The sequence below is a fragment of the Musca domestica genome, unplaced genomic scaffold (assembly GCF_030504385.1).
Source record: "Musca domestica strain aabys unplaced genomic scaffold, Musca_domestica.polishedcontigs.V.1.1 3, whole genome shotgun sequence".
Taxonomy (NCBI): Eukaryota; Metazoa; Arthropoda; class Insecta; order Diptera; family Muscidae; genus Musca; species Musca domestica.
In genome coordinates this window covers 10097725-10117460 of record NW_026712299.1, presented here as the reverse complement: position 1 = coordinate 10117460, position 19736 = coordinate 10097725, and the positions used below count along the sequence as shown (strand labels likewise).

The following is a 19736-nucleotide window of genomic DNA, read 5'->3' as shown; positions in this document are numbered from 1 at the left end:
GTGTTTACATGCCAAAGAGGTCAGCAGAAAATGTGCACCTTCGGTTGGCCACCAGAACTCAAGCGCCGGCCATGGTGATGGCGTGGGCCGCCATAACAGCCGATGATCGCTCTCCGCTCATATTAATCGACCGTGACACCAGAATAAATAAAGAATATTATTAAAATTAAATATTAAAAAATATTCTGGAGGGTGTATTAAAGCCTTGGGCACTCAAACATTTTGGCCGCAGACCTTGGTCATTCCAACAGGACTCAGCACCATCGCACTCATTACACGCCACAAAAGAATTGTTACAGAATGAGGTTCCTCGCTTTGAAGCGCACACTGGCCACCAAATCCGTTGGACTATTGTGTCTGGAGTATTTTGGAAAGCAAGATTGGCACTAAAAAATACCAAAGTGTCGATCAAATCAAGCAAGCGCTTCGCCGGGAATGGGCCAAAATTACGCAGAGCAACATTCGGCCAGCGTGTGGCGTTTGGCCGTTTGAAGGACATAATTCGTTTAATAATTTAATAATTTTTAATAATTTTTAATAATTTTTAATAATTTGAATAATCATAACAGAAGTCAAAATATATTTGAATAATCGAACATTGGCTGAGGGTATACATCTATTGGCAAAACCGACTGATACATTTTAAGTTTTTTTTTTTTTTTCTTTTGTTTTTTGGTATCTGCTCTGCCATGAATATTTTTTTTTATATTTAATTCTATCTTATATCGCGCCCTAAATTCCAATTTCTGTCATTCTTCAATTGCAATTGAAATGAAAAAAGTTCTCATATGACAACCTATATTCCCAATTCGCAGAACAACTTCTCATTACTGGCATGGCCTTTATTCCTGATATATAGCCCTTAATTCTATCTGTTTTATGTTTAAATATAATAAACACCATTACATTACTATTTAATGTGTCGTATATATATTTTCTATAAGTACGCATAAATCTTTGTGAAAGAGAAAAAAATTATATCTTCCTCCCACACACACACACATGCAGCTATATATGTGTGAGAGAAACAAAACCGTCATGGAATTCCGTGCTGTTCCTTCTCCTCTCCTAGACCAAAAATACAAATACAAATAAAGCGAGAGTGCAGGGCTGCCACAGCCACAATAAGTCTTTTGCAAGCACTTAAAAAAGTTCATTATGATAACTTATGTCTACTTTTAACGCATACAATTACAGCATTATGTCGAGAAATTGAATGTGAAATAAAAATTCTATGACATAAGTAAAGGTTGGAAATAGTTGGCCTAGGCGAATACGAGGTTCTCTACTAATCTGTTATTTTCTCATTGAAGAATTTTTATGCTCTAGTGCTAAACTCTATATTTAACTAGTAAAAAAGGCTTAAAGTCGGACGAGGCCGATTTTATGATGCACTTTGCTAACTTCGTAGAGCTCCACATAACAATTAACAGTTTTTATGGAAGAATTCAATCATACACGCTATGATTATAACTATAATTTAAAGTTCAAAAGACTAAATATGCCGCAGCATTTGTATCTTTTAAATTCGGACTTGTATTGCCCATTTGATATATATGGGAGCTATATCCACATCTGAACCGATCTTGATAAATTTTGGCAAATATATTTCTGAGCTGTATTTCATATATTTCCCTGAGTGCATATTATGGCTGTGGGTAACAAATGTAACAAATCGGATGAAAAATATATATGGGAGCTATAGCATTATCTGAAACGATCTTCACCAAATTTGCCATACTAGATTCAATTCGGTCGTTAGTGCCAAATTTCATCCCATTTGGACAAATATTAGACGTTTGGTGCACAATAAAAGATACATCGGACGAAGTTATATATGGGAGATATATCCAAATCCGAACCGAACTGGATAAAATTTAGCAAAGATATTTCTGAACTGTATTTGATATATTTCCCCAAATATTTTTGTTACAGAGTGCATATTACGGCTGCGGAGGACTATAATAACAAATCGGATGAACAATATATATTGGAGCTATAGGTATATCTGAACCGATTTCGATCAAATTTGGCATACTTCTTTTCAGGCCTAATTTGGTTGTATGTGCAAAATTCCATACTATTCGGACTGATATTATACGTTTGGTGCACAATAAAAGGTTGTGCATGATTTGTGCAAATTTTTTTCTGGATCGGGTAATAAATGCGAACTGTACTTTGTTCACAAAAATACATGGACAGACGGACGGACATGGATAAATGGACTCAGAATGTGATTCTATGCAGATCATCAAAAGGAACTACGGATCTATCTCGTTTCCTTTTGCCTGTTACAAACAAATGCACAAAGACATAATACCCTGACCAACTTGTGGAGTAGAGTATAAATAGGCGAAATATAGTCAAATAGTAGAGTTCCTTTGTAGCATACCCAAAGGCGATATCAAGGTCCTAAAAAGATTGGGCTGCGGTTCCATAATACACTTGGAACTTTCACCCCCCGATAGACTATTGGTCATTAAAATTATAAGATTTCGAAAAAGTGCTAACTTTGTTAACAATTGATTATTTATAGTACATTTTAAGTTTAAACATTTCTCTTGTTTAGAAACTCAAAATGAAATCTGATCTTAAATATTTTTCCTTTGACGTTTATCCTGAAAATTTAAGTATTATAGGAGATTTTGACCCAGAATTAAAGCCAGGACATTCTTGAAGTTTTTTTCCCAAAAAAATTGGAAAGGCAGTCTCTCCATCTGTAAAATACTTACCAAGAAACTTATCTTTCATATAAGTCCTTAAAAAGCCCATGCAAACCTTTAAAATACCTTGTCAATCTCAGAAAATCTTTTAACAAAAATATCTTGTATGGGCCTTTCCTTTCTAGAAAACATTGAATACCTCCAAGAACTTGTATGCACCTAGGAAACCTTGAAAGAACGTCTTTTCATAGACGACTTTTCAAAGACTTTTCTCTTTAGAAGACCTTGAGGAGGCTTCCTCTCAATATGCGATACTTCTATAGAACTTTCCTTTTCGGAAAACATTGTAAAAGTCATATATTTATAGAAACCATGTTATATCTGTATTTAAATGTCTCGGTCTATAAAAAGATTCTAAGAAGATTTTTAAGAACTGATCTACCTAGAGAACCTTCTAAAAGTGTTTAAAGGTACTTTCCATAGAAGACTTTTTTCCCAAAAAAGATTTGAAGTATTATCCCAAAGAATATATTGTAAAAACAGTGTCTCCATCTTTAAAATACTTAGCAAAGAACTTCTCTTGCATACAAGACCATAAAAAGGCCATGTAAACCTTTAAAATACCTCGTCAATCTCAGAAAATCGTTTAACAAAAATACCTTTTATGGGCCTTTCCTTTCTAGAAAACATTGAAGACCTTCTAGAACTTGTATGCGACTTTCCAGTCTAGAAAACCTTTCCACAGACAAAGATTTGTCAAAGACTTTTCTCTTTAGAAGACCTTGAGGAGGCTTCCTATCAATAGGCGATACTCCTATAAAAATTTCCTTTTCGGAAGACATTGTAAAAGTCATATATTTATAGAAACCATGTTTTCTCTTAGAAGACTTTTTAAGAAATGATTTCCATAGATAACCTTGCAAAGGTGTTTAAAGGCATACATAGCAGACTTTTTTTCCCAAAAAAGATTTTGACCCATCCACATTTATCTAAAAGACTTTTATTTACAGAAGAGCTTTTCCAGGAATTATATCTTAAGGAAACTTTGCAAGGCTTTATTTTTCAAAATATATCTTTTAATGGAATTCTGGATACCTTTCTGTCAATAGATGAGACCTTTAAATGCCAGGTAAATAGATATCTACCAAAAATACCTTGCAAGAGTCTCATTTACCTAATATATTTAATAAAGGCGTTATCTCCATAGAATACCTTTCAAAATTTTTCTGTCTCCAGAAGACCTTCTCTTCACAGACGACAAAATCAGGGATTTTTAGCTAAATTTTGGAAAAAAAAACAATAATTTTAAATAAATAATGGAAATAGAGATTTTCTTTCTTTGGTTACTTAAAATCAAAAATCAAATTCATAATTCATATGAACCGATCATCCAAATTGATCGGTTTCTTCAAAATTGCAAATAGATTTCTTAATAATTTTGATCTGGAAAAATCAGGAAAAATATCTGTGTTTGGTCAGTTTCAACATCTTCGAATATGTGTATATTCCGCCCTTAACTCTAACTTCATCCAATATTTCGTGAAACCCACGGACACACATATCTAGATCTATTCAACTCTGTCAGTTTAATATACTAGTTGATAGGTCTAGGATTAATATTTCAAGATGTTACAAACGTTTTGACCCATTAAACCCATAACACCCCAACACATATTGAAGGGTATAAGTAATATTAATTCAGTTGTAGTCACGTAGAACGAGGAACATATAGTAGCATCCATATTTTATTGTAGGGCATCCGAAAAAACATATTCCCACGCACACACTAGCTTACCTTCCACACCATTCAAATATGAATGGATAACGAGTTTGCAGCGAATGTATTAAAGCAAAATAAGGCGCACACACACACCTCTGCACAGCAATGCTTAAAAGTGAACTTTTTTCCTGCAAACCCTAAAAGTATGCAATAAGAAGATATGAGAAATAAATGAAATGGAATGAAAAAAATCGACCGCATACAAACCACGCAGCTACTGAGAGACACACACACACACCCACACATTAAAGCATTTACAACACATTCACTTCGCGATAGACAAAACGGAGTGTTGACGACGACCAACAGATACGAGGCCATAGAGACGTCGTCGTCGTTTGTTTAAAATAAAAACAAATTTTCGTTGAATTTCAGTGACGATGTGTACTTGCATTTGTGTGAGTGTGTGTTTGTTTTGGTTTGACTGCAATAGTAATGTGCATTTGAATGGAAATTCAATGCATAGCCTCTCGTGCAATAGAGAATCGTGTACATATACATGGTGATGTTTTAAAAAAATATGACTGTTTATAGAATAGACGAGCTTTTGTAGGCGTCTTTAATGCTCGTAACTGGCACAAGGGTTATTAAACGCTTTAGCTCTGTGCACGCCTCTGCACTTCTTAAACAGCAGTAATAGTGGCTACTTGAAATTTTTGCATTTTTAAAGCGTTAAATAAAATAAAATGTTGAGTTTAAAAGAAAATGTTGAAAAAACGTATGATTTAATGTTGATGATTAGAATTAAAAAAATAAAATAAAATAAAAATAAAAACATTATCTTAAATCTAGGAATTCATGGATGAAATTCGGCTTGGGTCTATGAGGTTTGAACGATCAGTATACATTGTAGTGTTCCTATCCAGATCAATTTAGGCCCATTGATTGGTGAAATGTCATACAAATGTCCAATTTAGTGATATACCATACAAGTTTTAAAAAGAACATCTCACTTCTGGTCTTCAATTACTGACCCTTAGTCTTTCTCTGAGGTACTGAGACTTGCCACTCTTTCTGGTACCTCTCAGACAAAAGGTCAACATTTTCACAGAAAATAATTTACCTTGTAAAACATGAAATGATCATTCTATTTCTATTTCAAACTTTGAAAATCAGAATATTTACATTAGCGCTAGGTCAGATAAATAACAGCGGCCACTCCATCAAGTACCTCCATCACAAAGGGTCAAATTTTTTATTAATTACAACTGTTATAATATGTGAAACAAAAGTCTGATTTTCCTCAAATCTCACATATCCAATATTCGTATTGGCAGAAGATATTGTGTGAAATTTGGATACATCCGTCCACTTCTTCTGGAACCTCCCTCAAAATTTTAAATAGGCATGAAGTTCGTAAAACGCGAAATTAGAATCCGATTCTTTCAAACTCGACACATCTCTATATTTCTATGAATACAAGATTTGTTGAGAATATGGTAGTTATCGGTCCACTCCATCTTGTACCTCCCGCACAAAGGGTCTCAATTTTGAATAACCAAAACGACCACAAAATGTGATTTAAGCATAGAATTCTCCCAAAGTTTCACACATCCCAATAGTTCTTCTAAAACAATATCTGGTATGGATATGGAATATATGTCCTTTAAATATCCTTCAGGCACATCTCCCCCACAAAGGGAGAAAATTCTCAATATTTATATACCTCGCATAACTTGCAACACATGTCAGCGATTCTTTTCAAAACTGTATTTTTCTCAACCAGAAATCTAATCTGAATATGGAATTAATTGGACAACTCCCTCTGTTACCTTCCCCACAAAAGTTTAACATTTTGGAATAATTCGGTTCGCTTCCTATGGTATCTTTCCCATATTTCAATATTTTATAAAAATGAGAACATATCCTATAAAATCAAATCTGGCATGTTGTAACATTTAAGTCAGATTTAGGTCAGATAAGAAATGGTCAATATTGGCCACACGAAAATTGCTACAAAGTTCTGGATGACTTGCCAAGGGAGGTTCCACGTAGTCGCCTATAGATGTTTCTTGTAGTCGCCTATGCAGGCTCCCTCAAGTCGCCTATGGAGGCTCCTTCAAGTCGCCTATGGAGGCTCCTTTAAGTCGCCTATGGAGGCTCCTTCAAGTCGCCTATGGAGGCTCCTTCATGTCGCCAATGGAGGCTCCTGGTAGTCGCCAATGGAGGCTCCTTCATGTCTCCAATGGAGGCTCCTTCATGTCGCCAATGGAGGCTCCTGGTAATCGCCAATGGAGGCTCCTTACAGACAAATTGCTTGATTGAAACGAAAACTTGAATCAAGGACATACTCTATGGAATTTGAGAATAATCGTTTCCAATTGGATATAACTTGGCCGATTTCATCTTTATTGTGCACTAAATTAATAATATCTGATCAAGTAAAATAGATTTTGGCGCATGTGGCTGAAATCAGCCTAGAAACATTTTTTTTTTTTTTGGTTTTGGAATTAAATATAAGTATATCCAAGAAATATATTTGTAAAATTCTGTATGAATCGCACTGATTTCAAACCTATGAAATACAAATTATATGACAAATCGTGCAACGTTTGTCGATTTGGGTTGAATTTGTGACAATATGATCATGTTCCTACTTGACAGTCAAATTTGGACCAAATCAATTCAGATATATCTATACCTCTCATAACTTTTTTATACGATTTTATATTTTACTGTCTCAAAGTCATAATATACACTAAATTAGTAAACATCGATTCAGATATATACATAAGTATATTTGCCAGTCTAGAAGAATGTAATTTATAATACTGGACAAGTAACCAGCATTTATTATTCTTACAGATTTTGAAAAAAGTTTGGACCTGCACAGAAAATTTTATGTCTTAGACTGTAGTATCCATTTCGAACTTCTAATACCAAATTTGAAAAATTGAATAGTGTCGCTAAAATCATCAAAATATTGAATATCGGAAGGTACCGTTATATAGGGGCTATACAAAGCTGTGGACCTACACAGACAAATATCTGCTTCAATTCGTTCGGAAGCTAGAGTGATTTTCATAAAGGGACAGGGTCGCTAAATCGACAAAGAATTTTATGCTGATCAAGAATATATATATACTTTGTGGGGTATAAAATGTATATTTCGAGGTGTTACAAACGGAACGGAACGGAACTTATGATAGCCATACAAAGACCTCCATAGCCATACAAAGACCTCCAACTAAAAATCCACTACATTATCCATTCAATTACAAGTGTAATGTGTTATATTCGTGATTAAACTAATTACTGGACGAAAAACAGAGAACCCATTATGGCAACAGTGACAGGAACGACAACGACAACAACATCAACAAAAATAGCTAAAGTTAACTTTAATTGACATTTTTACAATTAACAATATGTTGTCCAGTTGTCAACACTCATTGACCCATTAGTTATGGAGGAGTGGTAGCAACAACAACGACACCAACGACGAAAAATCCTCCAACTTATACAATATGGATGATGTCATCCAAACACTTTTTTCATCCAAGCAACCATCCATCCATCCATCCATTCGTCCAGCCATTCAACCACTCATCGATCTATCTGTCTGTCTACTATCCTTTCGGTGAGGTGTGGGTGGGTGGACGACAACATATGACCATCGTGTTGTAACAAACCAAGCAACGAAACGATGTGCTCAGTGCTCAGTCAATGCTAATGAAACGAAATGCTTTAACTAAGTTTCGAGTTGTTAACACTTCAAGCACACAACAACAACAACAGCAAAAACAACAACAAGTAGTAACGTGGATGAAGAGAGAGAGAGAGAGTGAAAAAAAAATACCAACGCTACGGGAATACCAGGACACGAGGCTAACAGGACAACTGCAAGTACAGAAAAAAATCAGAAAAAACAAACGAAAGACCAAACGAACGAACGAAAAATAGACAACATGTCATGTAAATGCCTCAACAGTTAAATTGATGCACCAATACAGGGGAATGCTTGACTTTCTAACTAACACCTACACGCACACACACACACACAACATTCAAACCTAATTCTCTCACATACAACCATTGCCTGTGTCACCACCCCCCTTGTGAAATACGTTAAGAAAGGAAAAGCAACCAATAATTGAAGTGGGAAATGAAACTAAGATTCCTTACAACAGAGTTTTATCACTGCACTGTTGGAGCAACGGATATCCAACACAACAACATGGCTAACGACAATGACAATGACATCAACAACGTCGTACTTGTCGTCGTCGTCGTCCATGATTTGTACAGTTTACTGCTGCCGTTGCTGTTGTTGTTTTTTTTTTTTTTTTTTTTTTTGCCATTTGTGTACTGTACTGTTGTGGTGTGTTGTCGCTGTTCACTTGAGCTTGTTGTTAATTCTAACTTTGGATAACTAACTTATGAGCAAGTACTCACTCACTCACTACACTCACGTTTGTCGTTGACTGTCACTTGTTTTTGTTTCTTTGTTTTTATTTTTTACAGTGGTTATCGTTGATGGAAATTGATATGGAGGGATTTTTATTAGGGAAGGTTAATTGAAATTAAGAATATAAAATATAAAAGGAAATACTCTTTAGACGTCTTTCAAATAATGAAGACCTTTAAGAGACTTTCTAAAATTTTTTGCGACGTTCTATATAAATGGCATGGCTTTCATAAGTCATATTTTCCCAAAATCTTGTATGAAAAGGAGACATTCAAAGGGTCATCTCTGCACAAATGACCTTCGAGAGCTTGTGTCTTTCCTCCAAAAATTAACTTAAATTTAAATAAAACTCATTTGAGAAGTAATGTAAAAATAGAAGGCATTTTTAAGTCTTCCAGAGAAGGGAGGTGGGAGGTTTTAGGTTTTCTACATATTTATATCCTATATATAACAAGTTAAAAATATCAGTCGGTTTGCCGACAGATGTATGCCCTCAGCCTATGTTCGATTATTTAAAAATATTTTGACTTCTGTTATGATTTTTCAAACTCTAGACCGTCTATGTAGTGGGTTTTGAAAGAATGGGCCAATGCAGACAATTTCGTATCGGATCTAAATAAATATGATATACATATTGTGACGTGCCAGGTTTGGACTATATTGATAACTTCCCTCACTTTACATGAGATATGTGATAATTTTTAGAAAATGTTAATATATGCGTGAGGTACCGGACAAAGTCTATTTCGGTCGACTTTGTCCGGTACCGTTTTCATGCCTCATCTAATACAGATAAAAATATTGGTATGGCCAAAATTATAAGAAAATCGAATATTTATCTCAGGATTCTGGATGAGAGACATATATTTAGATATAGCAAGTTGTAAAGAATCGTTGAGTTGTTTCGCAATTTATGACAGATAAAAGTATTGAAAATTTTAACCTGGAGGCACAGGAATGGGTTCGCACATATATAGCATCTTCACTATAGATTTGTGTTGTTTGTATGTGTTAAATTTGAAGAGACTTTGGCGTTTTCTTTGAGCGTTTTGTTTTTCAAAATCTTGAACCCTATGTGGGGCAGGTAGCAAAAGAAATGGTCCGATCTCTACCATATTTATAACAGATCTTGTGTTGATGGAAATATTGAGATGTCCCAAGTCTGGAACGTCATCGGATGTTGATTTCTCTTCTTATGAGCTTCATGGATATTCAAAATATTAAGCCATGGTGGGGGTGGTACCAGAAGTAGAGGGTCAATATATCCCATCTTCACAACAGATCTTGTATTAGTAAAAATCTTCGTTTGTATGAAATATAAAGAGAACTTAATGCTTACCAGAAGGAGTGGACCGATATATTCCATCTTAGTAGCAGATCTTGGGTTCATAAAAATATCAGGATGTGCGAAGTTTGAAGACAATCGGACTCTTACTTCACATTATATAAGAATTCTAATTATTCAAAATGTTGACCCTTTGTGGATGAGGTACTTGATGGAGTGGACCGATATTGTCCATTTTCCCACCAAACCTAGCACTTACGCAAATATTAGGATTAGCAAAGTTGGAGCAAAATCGGATTATCGTTTCTCTTTCTATGCAAAAAATATATATTTTTTCGAAAATTTCGACCATTTGTGAGGGAGGCACCAGAAGGAGTGGACCGATACATTCCATCTTAACACCAGACCTTGGGTTAATGTAAATATTGGGATGTGTGAAATTTGAAGACAATCGGATTCTTATAGCACATTTTATGAGAGATGTAATTATTCAAAATTTTCACCATTTATGGGGGAGGTACTTGATGGAGTGGACCGATATTGTCCATTTTCACACCTGACCTAGCACTGACTCAAATATTAAGATTTGCAAAATTGGAGCAAAATCGGATTATCGTTTCTCTTTCTGTGCAAAAAATAAATTTTTTGAAAATTTCGACCTTTTGTGGGGGATGTACCAGAAGGAGTGGACCGATATTGCCCATCGCCGAACTCGATCTAAGTTTGACAAAAATATTGCGATGTACCAAGTTTGGACCAAATCAAATACTCCCTTTGAGAGTAATCGTGGGCACCAGCCAGCCAGACAGGCGGACGGACGGACGGACATCGCTAGATCGACTCCAAATGTTCTGAAACGGATTTGGTCCAAAGAGACCTAGGGTCTAAAACCGTTATTTCGACTAGGCACGTTTTGACACTCTGTAGCCATATGGCTGAGGGTATAATAAACCTTGAGTGTTTTTCTAAAGATCTCTCAAATATTCCATTTGGTAAATATTTAAAAATGAGCTCGGGGTAAAGCCATTGAAATTCCACAAAGTCCAAGAACTTACACCTCAACAGAAAGAAAATAGACTCAAAAGAGCTAAAGAGTTGCTTCGCTTGGCCGAAAGTGGTGAACTGCCGAAGTTGGTTTTCTCCGATGAGAAAACATTTGTTGTCCAGCAGTTTGTAAACAAACAAAATGATCGTGCTTACTTGCCAAAGAGGTCAGCTGAAAATGTGCATCTTCGGTTGGCCACCAGAACTCAAGCGCCACCCATGGTGATGGTGTGGGCCGCCATAACAGCCGGTGGTCACTCTCCGCTCGTATTAATCGGAATAAATGCCGAATATTATAGCGAAAATATTCTGGAGAGTGTATTAAAGCCTTGGACACGCAAACATTTTGGCCGCAGATCTTGGAAATTCCAACAGCGCGTGCCACCAAAGAATGGTTACAAAATGAGATTCGTCGCTTCGTTTCCAGCGCACAATGGCCACCAAAATCTCCGGATACCAATCCGTTGGACTATTATGCCCAGAGTATTTTGGAATTCCAGGTTGGCACTAAGGAATACCAAAGTGTTCATCACCCCAAGCAAGAACCTCGCCGGGAATGGGCCAAAATACCACAGAGCAAAATTCGGGCAGCGTGTGACGGTGTCATTGGCCGTTTGAAAGCCATAATTCGTGCCAAAGGTGACCAATTCGAACAAATCTAAACATATTTTTAAATTTGATGCTATTTCCGACATTTTTTGCTTTCATTCAATAACATATAAAAAATATTGCGTTTGACTTTGATGCAGTTTTTTTTTATCTCGCCTTTATTTTGACATTGACTTCTGTTATGATTATTCAAATTGTTGACCCTCTCTGGAGTAGGTTCCGAAGAAATTAACCAATATTGTCCATTGGGCCATAATTGTCAGACCTAAATAAATATTGCGACGTGTCAGGTTTGGTTATTTCCCTCACTGTATATGAGATCATTTTTAGAAAATATTAAAATGTGCGGGAGGTACCAGATATAGTCCACCGAAGTATTCCATTTTCATACTTCATCTAATACAGATAAAAATATTTATATGGACCAAATTACAAGAAAATCGAACATTTATATCCAATTTTATGTGAAATTATAAATTCCATATTCATCTCAGATATCTGGTTGAGGAAAATATTTAGATATAGCAAGTTATAAGGAACCGCTGATACGTTTTAAAAATTATGAAAGACAAAATTATTGAAAATTGTGACCCTTTGTGGATGAGGCACGAGAAGGAATGATCCGATCTCTACTATCTTTACAGCAGATCTTGTGTTGATGGGATTATTGAAATGTGCCAAGTCTGAATGGAACCGGATGTTAATTTCGTGTTTTATGAGCTTCATGGATATTCAAAAATTTGACCCTTTGTGGGGGGATGTACCAGAAACAGTGGACCAATATCTTCACACCAGAACTTGAGCTGATTAAAATATTACGATGTGTGTAATTTGAAAACAATTCGATTCTTATTTCACATTTTATAGGAGTTATATTTATAACTTTTTAAAAATGTTGAGCCTTAGTGAGGATGTATTTGATTGATTGGGCCGATGTTGTCGAATTTCGCATCTGACCCATGAAAATATTAGGATTTGCAGAGGTGGAGCAAAATCGAATGATGATTTCTCTTTCTATGAATAAAATATATTTTTCTGAAATTTCGACCTTTGGGTATAGGAGGTAGCAGAAGGGATGGTCCAATATTGTCCATCTCAGAACTCAAATTAAAATTTATAATAATATTACGATGTACTAAGTTAGGACCAAATCGGATACTCCCTTCGAAGATTATCGTGCGCACCAGCCAATCAGTCAGACGGACGGACGGGCATCCCAGATCGACTCCAAATATCCTCAAACGGATTTGATCCATAGATACCTAGGGTCTGAAAACATTACTTCGATGAGACACTTTGTGGCCGTATCAAATACTGCGATGTGTGAAATTTGACGACAATCGGACTAGTACATCATATTTTATAAGAGTTGTAATTATTCAAAATTTTGACCCTCTGAGGTATTTGATGGACAGGACCGAAATTGTCCATTTTCGTACTTGACCTACCACTGATGCAAATATTAGGATTTGCAAAGTTGGAGCAAAATCACATTATAGTTTTTCTTTCTGTGCAGAAAATAAATTTTTTGAAAATATCGACCTTTTGTGGGGAGTTACCCGAAGAAGTGGACCGATATTGCCCATCTCGGATGCTCCCTTCGAGCTCGTTTTTTATTAAATTTACAATTGTAACAATATATAATAAAGGTCGAATTAAATATCTAAAAATCAAATAATAAATGTATTTTGTTTTTATACCCTACACCACAAGGTGGTCAGGGTATTATGTCTTTGTGCATTTGTTTGTAACAGGCAGAAGGAAACAAGATAGACCCATAGTTCCTTTTGATGATCTGCATAGAATCACATTCTGAGTCGATTTATGCATGTCCGTCCCTCCGTCCGTCTGTCCATCCGTCTGTCCATGTGTTTTTGTAAACAAAGTACAGGTCGCATATATTGACCGATCCAGATGAAATTTTGCAAAGATCTTTTGTTTGGCCCAAGGACGAACCCTATTGAAATTGGATATAATCGGTCAAAAATTAGATATAGCTCCCATATATATCTTCGTCCGATTTGCCTTTTATTGTGCACCAAACGTGTAATATCAGCCCGAATTTTATGGAATTTTGCATATACACCCAAATTAGGCCTGAAAATATGGATCCCAAATTTGATAGAAATCGGTTCAGATATAGCTATAGCTCCCATATATATTGTTCTTCCGATTTGTTATTTTTGTCCACCGCCGCCGTAATATGCACTCTGCAACAACAATATTTGGGGAAGTATATCAAATACAGCTCAGAAATACATTTGCTAAATTTTATCGAGATCGGTTCAGATGTGGATATAGCTCCCATATATAACTTCGTCCGATTTACTTTTATTGTACACCAAACGTCTAATATTTGTCCAAATGGAATGGAATTTGGCACTTACGACCGAATTGAGTGTAGAAGCTAGTGTGACAAATTTGGTGAAGATCGGTTCAGATATAGCTATAGCTTCCATATATATTATTCATCCGATTTGTTATATTTGTTACCCACAACCGTAATATGCACTCCGTAACAACGATATTCAGGGAAATATATCAAATACAGCTCAGAAATATCTTTGCCAAATTTTATCGAGATCGGTTCAGATTTGGATATAGCTCCCATATATATCTTTATCTATTATTTGAAATCTTTAAATATGCTTCGGCATATTTAGTCCTTTTAACTTTAATTTATAATTATCATAGCGTGTATGATTGAATTCTCCCATAAAAACGTTTAATTGTTGTGTGGAGCTCTACTAAATTAGCAAAGTGGTGTAGGGTATCATAAAGTCGGCCCCGCCTGACTTTAAGACTTTCTTTACTGTTTTTTTTTTTTTTTCAAAATGTTGGAGCTCTTGAATTTTGTAACAAAAAAATGTGTACGATATGATACTAAGATAATCTGCCTGACAATTTTTGTCCGTGCTTCCGCATGTCAAATAAAATGATTTCCACTGATAAAACATAAACATAATTCCATATAGGCCCAAGTTGAGGTTCATATACAATATATAGATACCTACCGATACTGACGATTAAGTGAAGGTGGAGCGTTTTTATGTGGAGAAAAATTGTTTTACTGCAATATTTCTAAAATCGGCTTATTTCCCTCAGTTTAAGTCTTGCCCATCTTATAACTTAAACTTCAATTAAAATTAAATTATCCATTTCTTTTAATACCATCCATTGCGGAAGTAAAATTCTACACAGACTTCTTAATGCCAATACCCGACAAAGTTGAACGTAACAACACTAAAAATATTCCCCACAACGAACCACAACTGTCAAATGTGACATTTAATACATCAGGATAAAATGCAAACAGGACTTGTATCAAAAACTGCAAATGCGTTAGAAGATTTCAACGACACGGTGACGTGACGTGACGTGACATGTAACATACGATAATTTCTTGCTTCTTTCTTTTTTACGATTTTCGAAAAGTTTACAAAGAAGTTTACACTTAACCGGAATGGGGGATGACACATTTCTTTGCCGGGGGTTGTGTTGATGACACTCGACCATCATTGGCATATAGCACATACCCACACACACACCAATATACGTGATGGCATTACTTATGCAGTTGATGGCGGCGACAAAGTTTTACACCGCCTAACACCTCAAAACATGAAATGTAGCTGTACAAGACTGTTTGTGTACTTTTATCCTTATTTGCTCTTAAAGAACTTGTGAAGTTTCCACTTCAGTTGTTGTTTGTGTTTTTGATGCTTGAAGTGGACTATGTCTCGTCTCGTCTTAAATGACCGACCATATTCCTGTTGATTTTTGTGTATAGCTTCTATTTCAGTTCATGTCCTGTCATTCTATCTATCCGTGTTGTTATCACTTCCGTTTTCACGTACAGCCATGTTCTTTCATTGGCAGACAACAATTACTACTTAGCTGCCAAGACATGTCATCGCCAATGCAACATAAGTGTGCTGCTCCCAAGGATTAAAGTGGCCATAAGGAGACACAACAAAAAAAAAATTGTTCAGCGAACTAACAAAAAGTCGAAACTTATATTAAGCAGGAGAACACAGTTTACAAGGATAGGTGTTTCGAAGGATTTCTTCAGAGTCAATTGCAATTAAAGAAAAAAAATAGTGAAATGAAAAGGCAACTCATCTTCTTTATTGAGAAAAGCATTTTCTGGAATATCCAGGGAGAGATGAAAAAACTGTGACTAACTTCAGACTGCTGTCATTTCCAAGCCACTCGACCGACATCTGTTTAAAATATTCCAGTGACAGCTCATTATATTGTTTATAAGCGTACAAATGCATATTGTTGAGAATTTTCCAGAAAAAAAGTTATTCGTAATTGGAATTCAAGTGAGATAGTGCGGTTTCTTTATATTTGGCTGGAAAACCACAAGTGGCTATCGTTAGAGCACTCCAGCATTTAACTGAGAATAAATCTCTTGTGTCTCGTACCATCGCTCGTTACCGTGATACTGGTAGCGTAGCCCGACGTCAAAGAAGAACAGCAACATCAGCAGAAATGGTTCGAAAAGTAAAGAAGCAACTTGATCGTCTGATCATGACCTGCGTCGCAGTGTCCGAAAAAAGGCTCGTGAGATAAATATGGAATATTGTGATATGTTTATCTCACGACTATCTCATTCGGCAAGTATTGTAAAATGAGCCGAAAGTGATTAACTGTCGAATTTGGCTTTCTCAGATGAGAAAACATTCGTTGGCCAAAGAGGTCAGCTGAAAATGTGCACCTTCGATTGGCCACCAGAACTCAAGCGCCGGCCAAGGCGATGGTGTGGGCCGCCATAACAGCCGATAGTCGCTCTCCGCTCGTATTAATCGACCATGGCATCAGAATAAATGCCGAATATTATTGCGAAGATATTCTGGAGGGTGTTTTAAAGCCTTGAGCACGCAAACATTTTGGCCGCAGGCCTTGGACATTCCAACAGGATTCAGCACCATCGCACTCAGCACGCGCCAACCAAGAATGGTTATAAAATGAGGTTCCTCGCTTCATTTCCAGCTCTCAATGGCCACCAAAATCTCCGAATACCAATCCGTTGGACTATTGTGTCTGGAGTATTTTGGAAAGCAAGGTTGGCACTAAAAAAATCCAAAGTGTCGATCACCTCATGCAAGCGCTTCGCCGGGAATGGGCCAAAATATCGCAGAGCAACATTCGGGCAGCGTGTGACGGTTTCATTGGCCGTTTTAAGGCTATAATTCGTGCCAAAGGTGACCAAATCGAACAAATGGAAACTTATTTTAAAATTTGATGCTATTTCCGACATTTTTTGCTTTCATTCAATTCAATTTAAAAAAAAAAAATGTAAAAATTATGGCTTTTGATTTTGTTGCAGTTTTTTTTATCTTACTCTGTATATAGAAGCTATATAAAAATCTGAACAGATATCAATAAAATTTGGCATAGGTATTTTCGAGCAGTGTCTGATGTCGGGTATTAAATATCTTTCTTGTGGAGTGCATATTACGCATGTGTGGGAATTTAACTCCAAATCGGGTGAAACATATATATGGGAGCTATAGCTATATCTGAACCGATGTTTACTAAAATTTGAACTGATTTTCTTCAAATTTGATTTTCGTTCTTCTAAACTGAATCCGTTCAGATGTGCCAAAACCCAGGTCATTTGAAATGATATTGGCCATTTGGTGCACAATTAAATTCGAACCGATTTTCACCAATTTCAATAGGCTTCGTCTTTGGGCCAAAACAAATATTGTTTGGAAATTTTCATCTCAATCGGACAATAAATGACCTTCATTTTGGTTACAAAAATACAGACGGACTGAGATGCATAAATCGACTCAGAATATGATTCTCTGCAGATCATCAAAAGGAACTATGCGTCTATCTCGCTTTCTTATCCATGTTACAAACAGATGCACAAAGTCATAATACCTATACAACTATGTGGTGTAGGGTATAAAAACCAATGGATATGAACGTTTTTTTTTTCTTCAATAGCTTTAAGGTAAAAATACCAGATCAGATAGGTACGACCTGATATTCTGGAAAATAATTAAATATATAAAAATTGTTAAGCTAGTAAACAATGAACTACAAAAGAGGTATATGTTTTTTTTCTGGTTGATATATATATTTTAATAATTGTTTTCCAAATATTGCTGGTTAAAGGTGTATGCCACATTATTTATATATGTATATAACTTATATTAAAAATGTTAAAAATTCTTTATCACTTCTCTTATATGTTCATTATATATCAATTCTCCAACATTTTATAACAATTTTTTCTTCCAACCTTTTTCCTCTTGCAGAAGATGCTGTCCATATCACAGCCATACTCGGTGAAGGTGTCATCTTCAATTGTCACGTTGAGTTCCCCAATGATCATCCAGTCCCGTACGTCCTACAGTGGGACAAGAAGGTGAGCGAAACGGTACGATATCACAAGATAATATTTCTTCTCTAAACTCTCTTTTTTAGTATTGTTAAAGCGTCAGTACAAGAAAACATAAACAGAACTATATATTAAAAAAAAAAAAAAAACGAAACAAAACAATAGTTTTGAAACATACAAAGCAAAATAAAAAAAAAATAAGATAACACCCCAACTTCCAAAACTCGCGTTCCCCCCATCACCTACCACGAAAGAAGTGTAACCAGGATTTAAAAAAAAAAGATAAAAAGAAAACGTTTGTGTTCCAAGGATTTTCAGGTGGAAATTTTCGAGAGATTTTCATAATTAATTGAGACATGTGTGTTACTAGTTAATTACAATAGTTAATATTAAGGGTATATTTTTATGTGACGATACGGAAGTGACTGCAAATGAAAAACACTATTTTAAATAAGTTTTTCATATTATTAATTTTTTTAAGTGATATCCAAAAATTGACAAAAAAAAAACGTTTTGGGATGAATATTTGGAGATTATTTCATGAAAATATCCATCGGGACTGTTTCTTAATTGATCACTAATATATTCGTCAATTTTGTCCTCTAATGTATTAATTGAGGCGGGCTCGTTGCAGAGACCTAAGCTTTAAGCATTAAATCGCACGATATAGACGGCCAATTGGCCGGTACCGAACATGAAATAAAAAGCACCAAACTCGCCTCGATAACGATAACGCTCACTATTAACAGTTACGATTCCCAGTATTTTTGAAGAAGTACGGTCCAATTATGCCACCTGCACATGAACCGCGCCAATCTGTGATTTTTATACCCTACACCACATAGTGGTATGGATATTATGTCTTTGTGCACTTGTTTGTAACATGGAGAAGGAAGCGAGATAGACCTATATTTACTGTTGAGATTCTTCATAGAATCACTTTCTGAGTCGATTTATGCATGTCAGTCCGTCCGTTCGACGGTCCATGTATTTTTTTTTTTTTTGAACAAAATGCAGGTAACGTTTATTATCTGATTAAAATGAATCTTTCCATTCAACATTTGTTTCGCCCAAGGACGAACCCTATTGAAATTGGTGAGAATCGGTGAAACTTTAAATATAGCTCCCATAGCTCCCATCTTCAGTCGATTATGGGTTAACTGTGCACCAAATGGCCAATATCTGTCCAAATGACCTGCATTTTAGTACATCCGACCGAATTTAGTCTGGAAGCAAGTACATCAATTTTTGAGAAAATCGTTTCAGATATAGCTATAGCTATCATATATATGTTTCCTCCGATTTGGGGTTTAAGTCCCTTACGAATGATATTTGATACCAGATAATTTATAGAGCTAATAAATGCCTCTTTCAAATTTTATCGAGATCGGATCAGATTTGGATATAGCTCCCACATATATCTTTATCCGATATCAGGTTTATTGTGCACCAAATGGCAAATATCGGCCTAAATGGACTGAATTTTGGCGGTTTCGACTGAATTCATTATAGAAACAAGTATTAAAAATTTGGAAAAAAAATCGGTTCAGATATATATATTAGTCCTCACATTCGTAATATGCACT

At 35.7% G+C, this 19736-nt stretch overlaps 1 protein-coding gene across 3 annotated transcripts in view; it reads left to right on the top strand.

Annotated features, from left to right (window-relative positions):
* LOC101901176 (protein turtle) overlaps nt 1–19736 on the top strand; it is a 379534-nt gene that overhangs the window by 165671 nt on the left and 194127 nt on the right. For all 3 annotated transcript variants that reach the window (XM_059124789.1, XM_059124788.1, XM_059124790.1), the window contains one exon: nt 18068–18189. In XM_059124789.1, coding sequence (XP_058980772.1) covers nt 18068–18189 — 122 coding nt within the window. The remainder of the gene's footprint in view (nt 1–18067; nt 18190–19736) is intronic.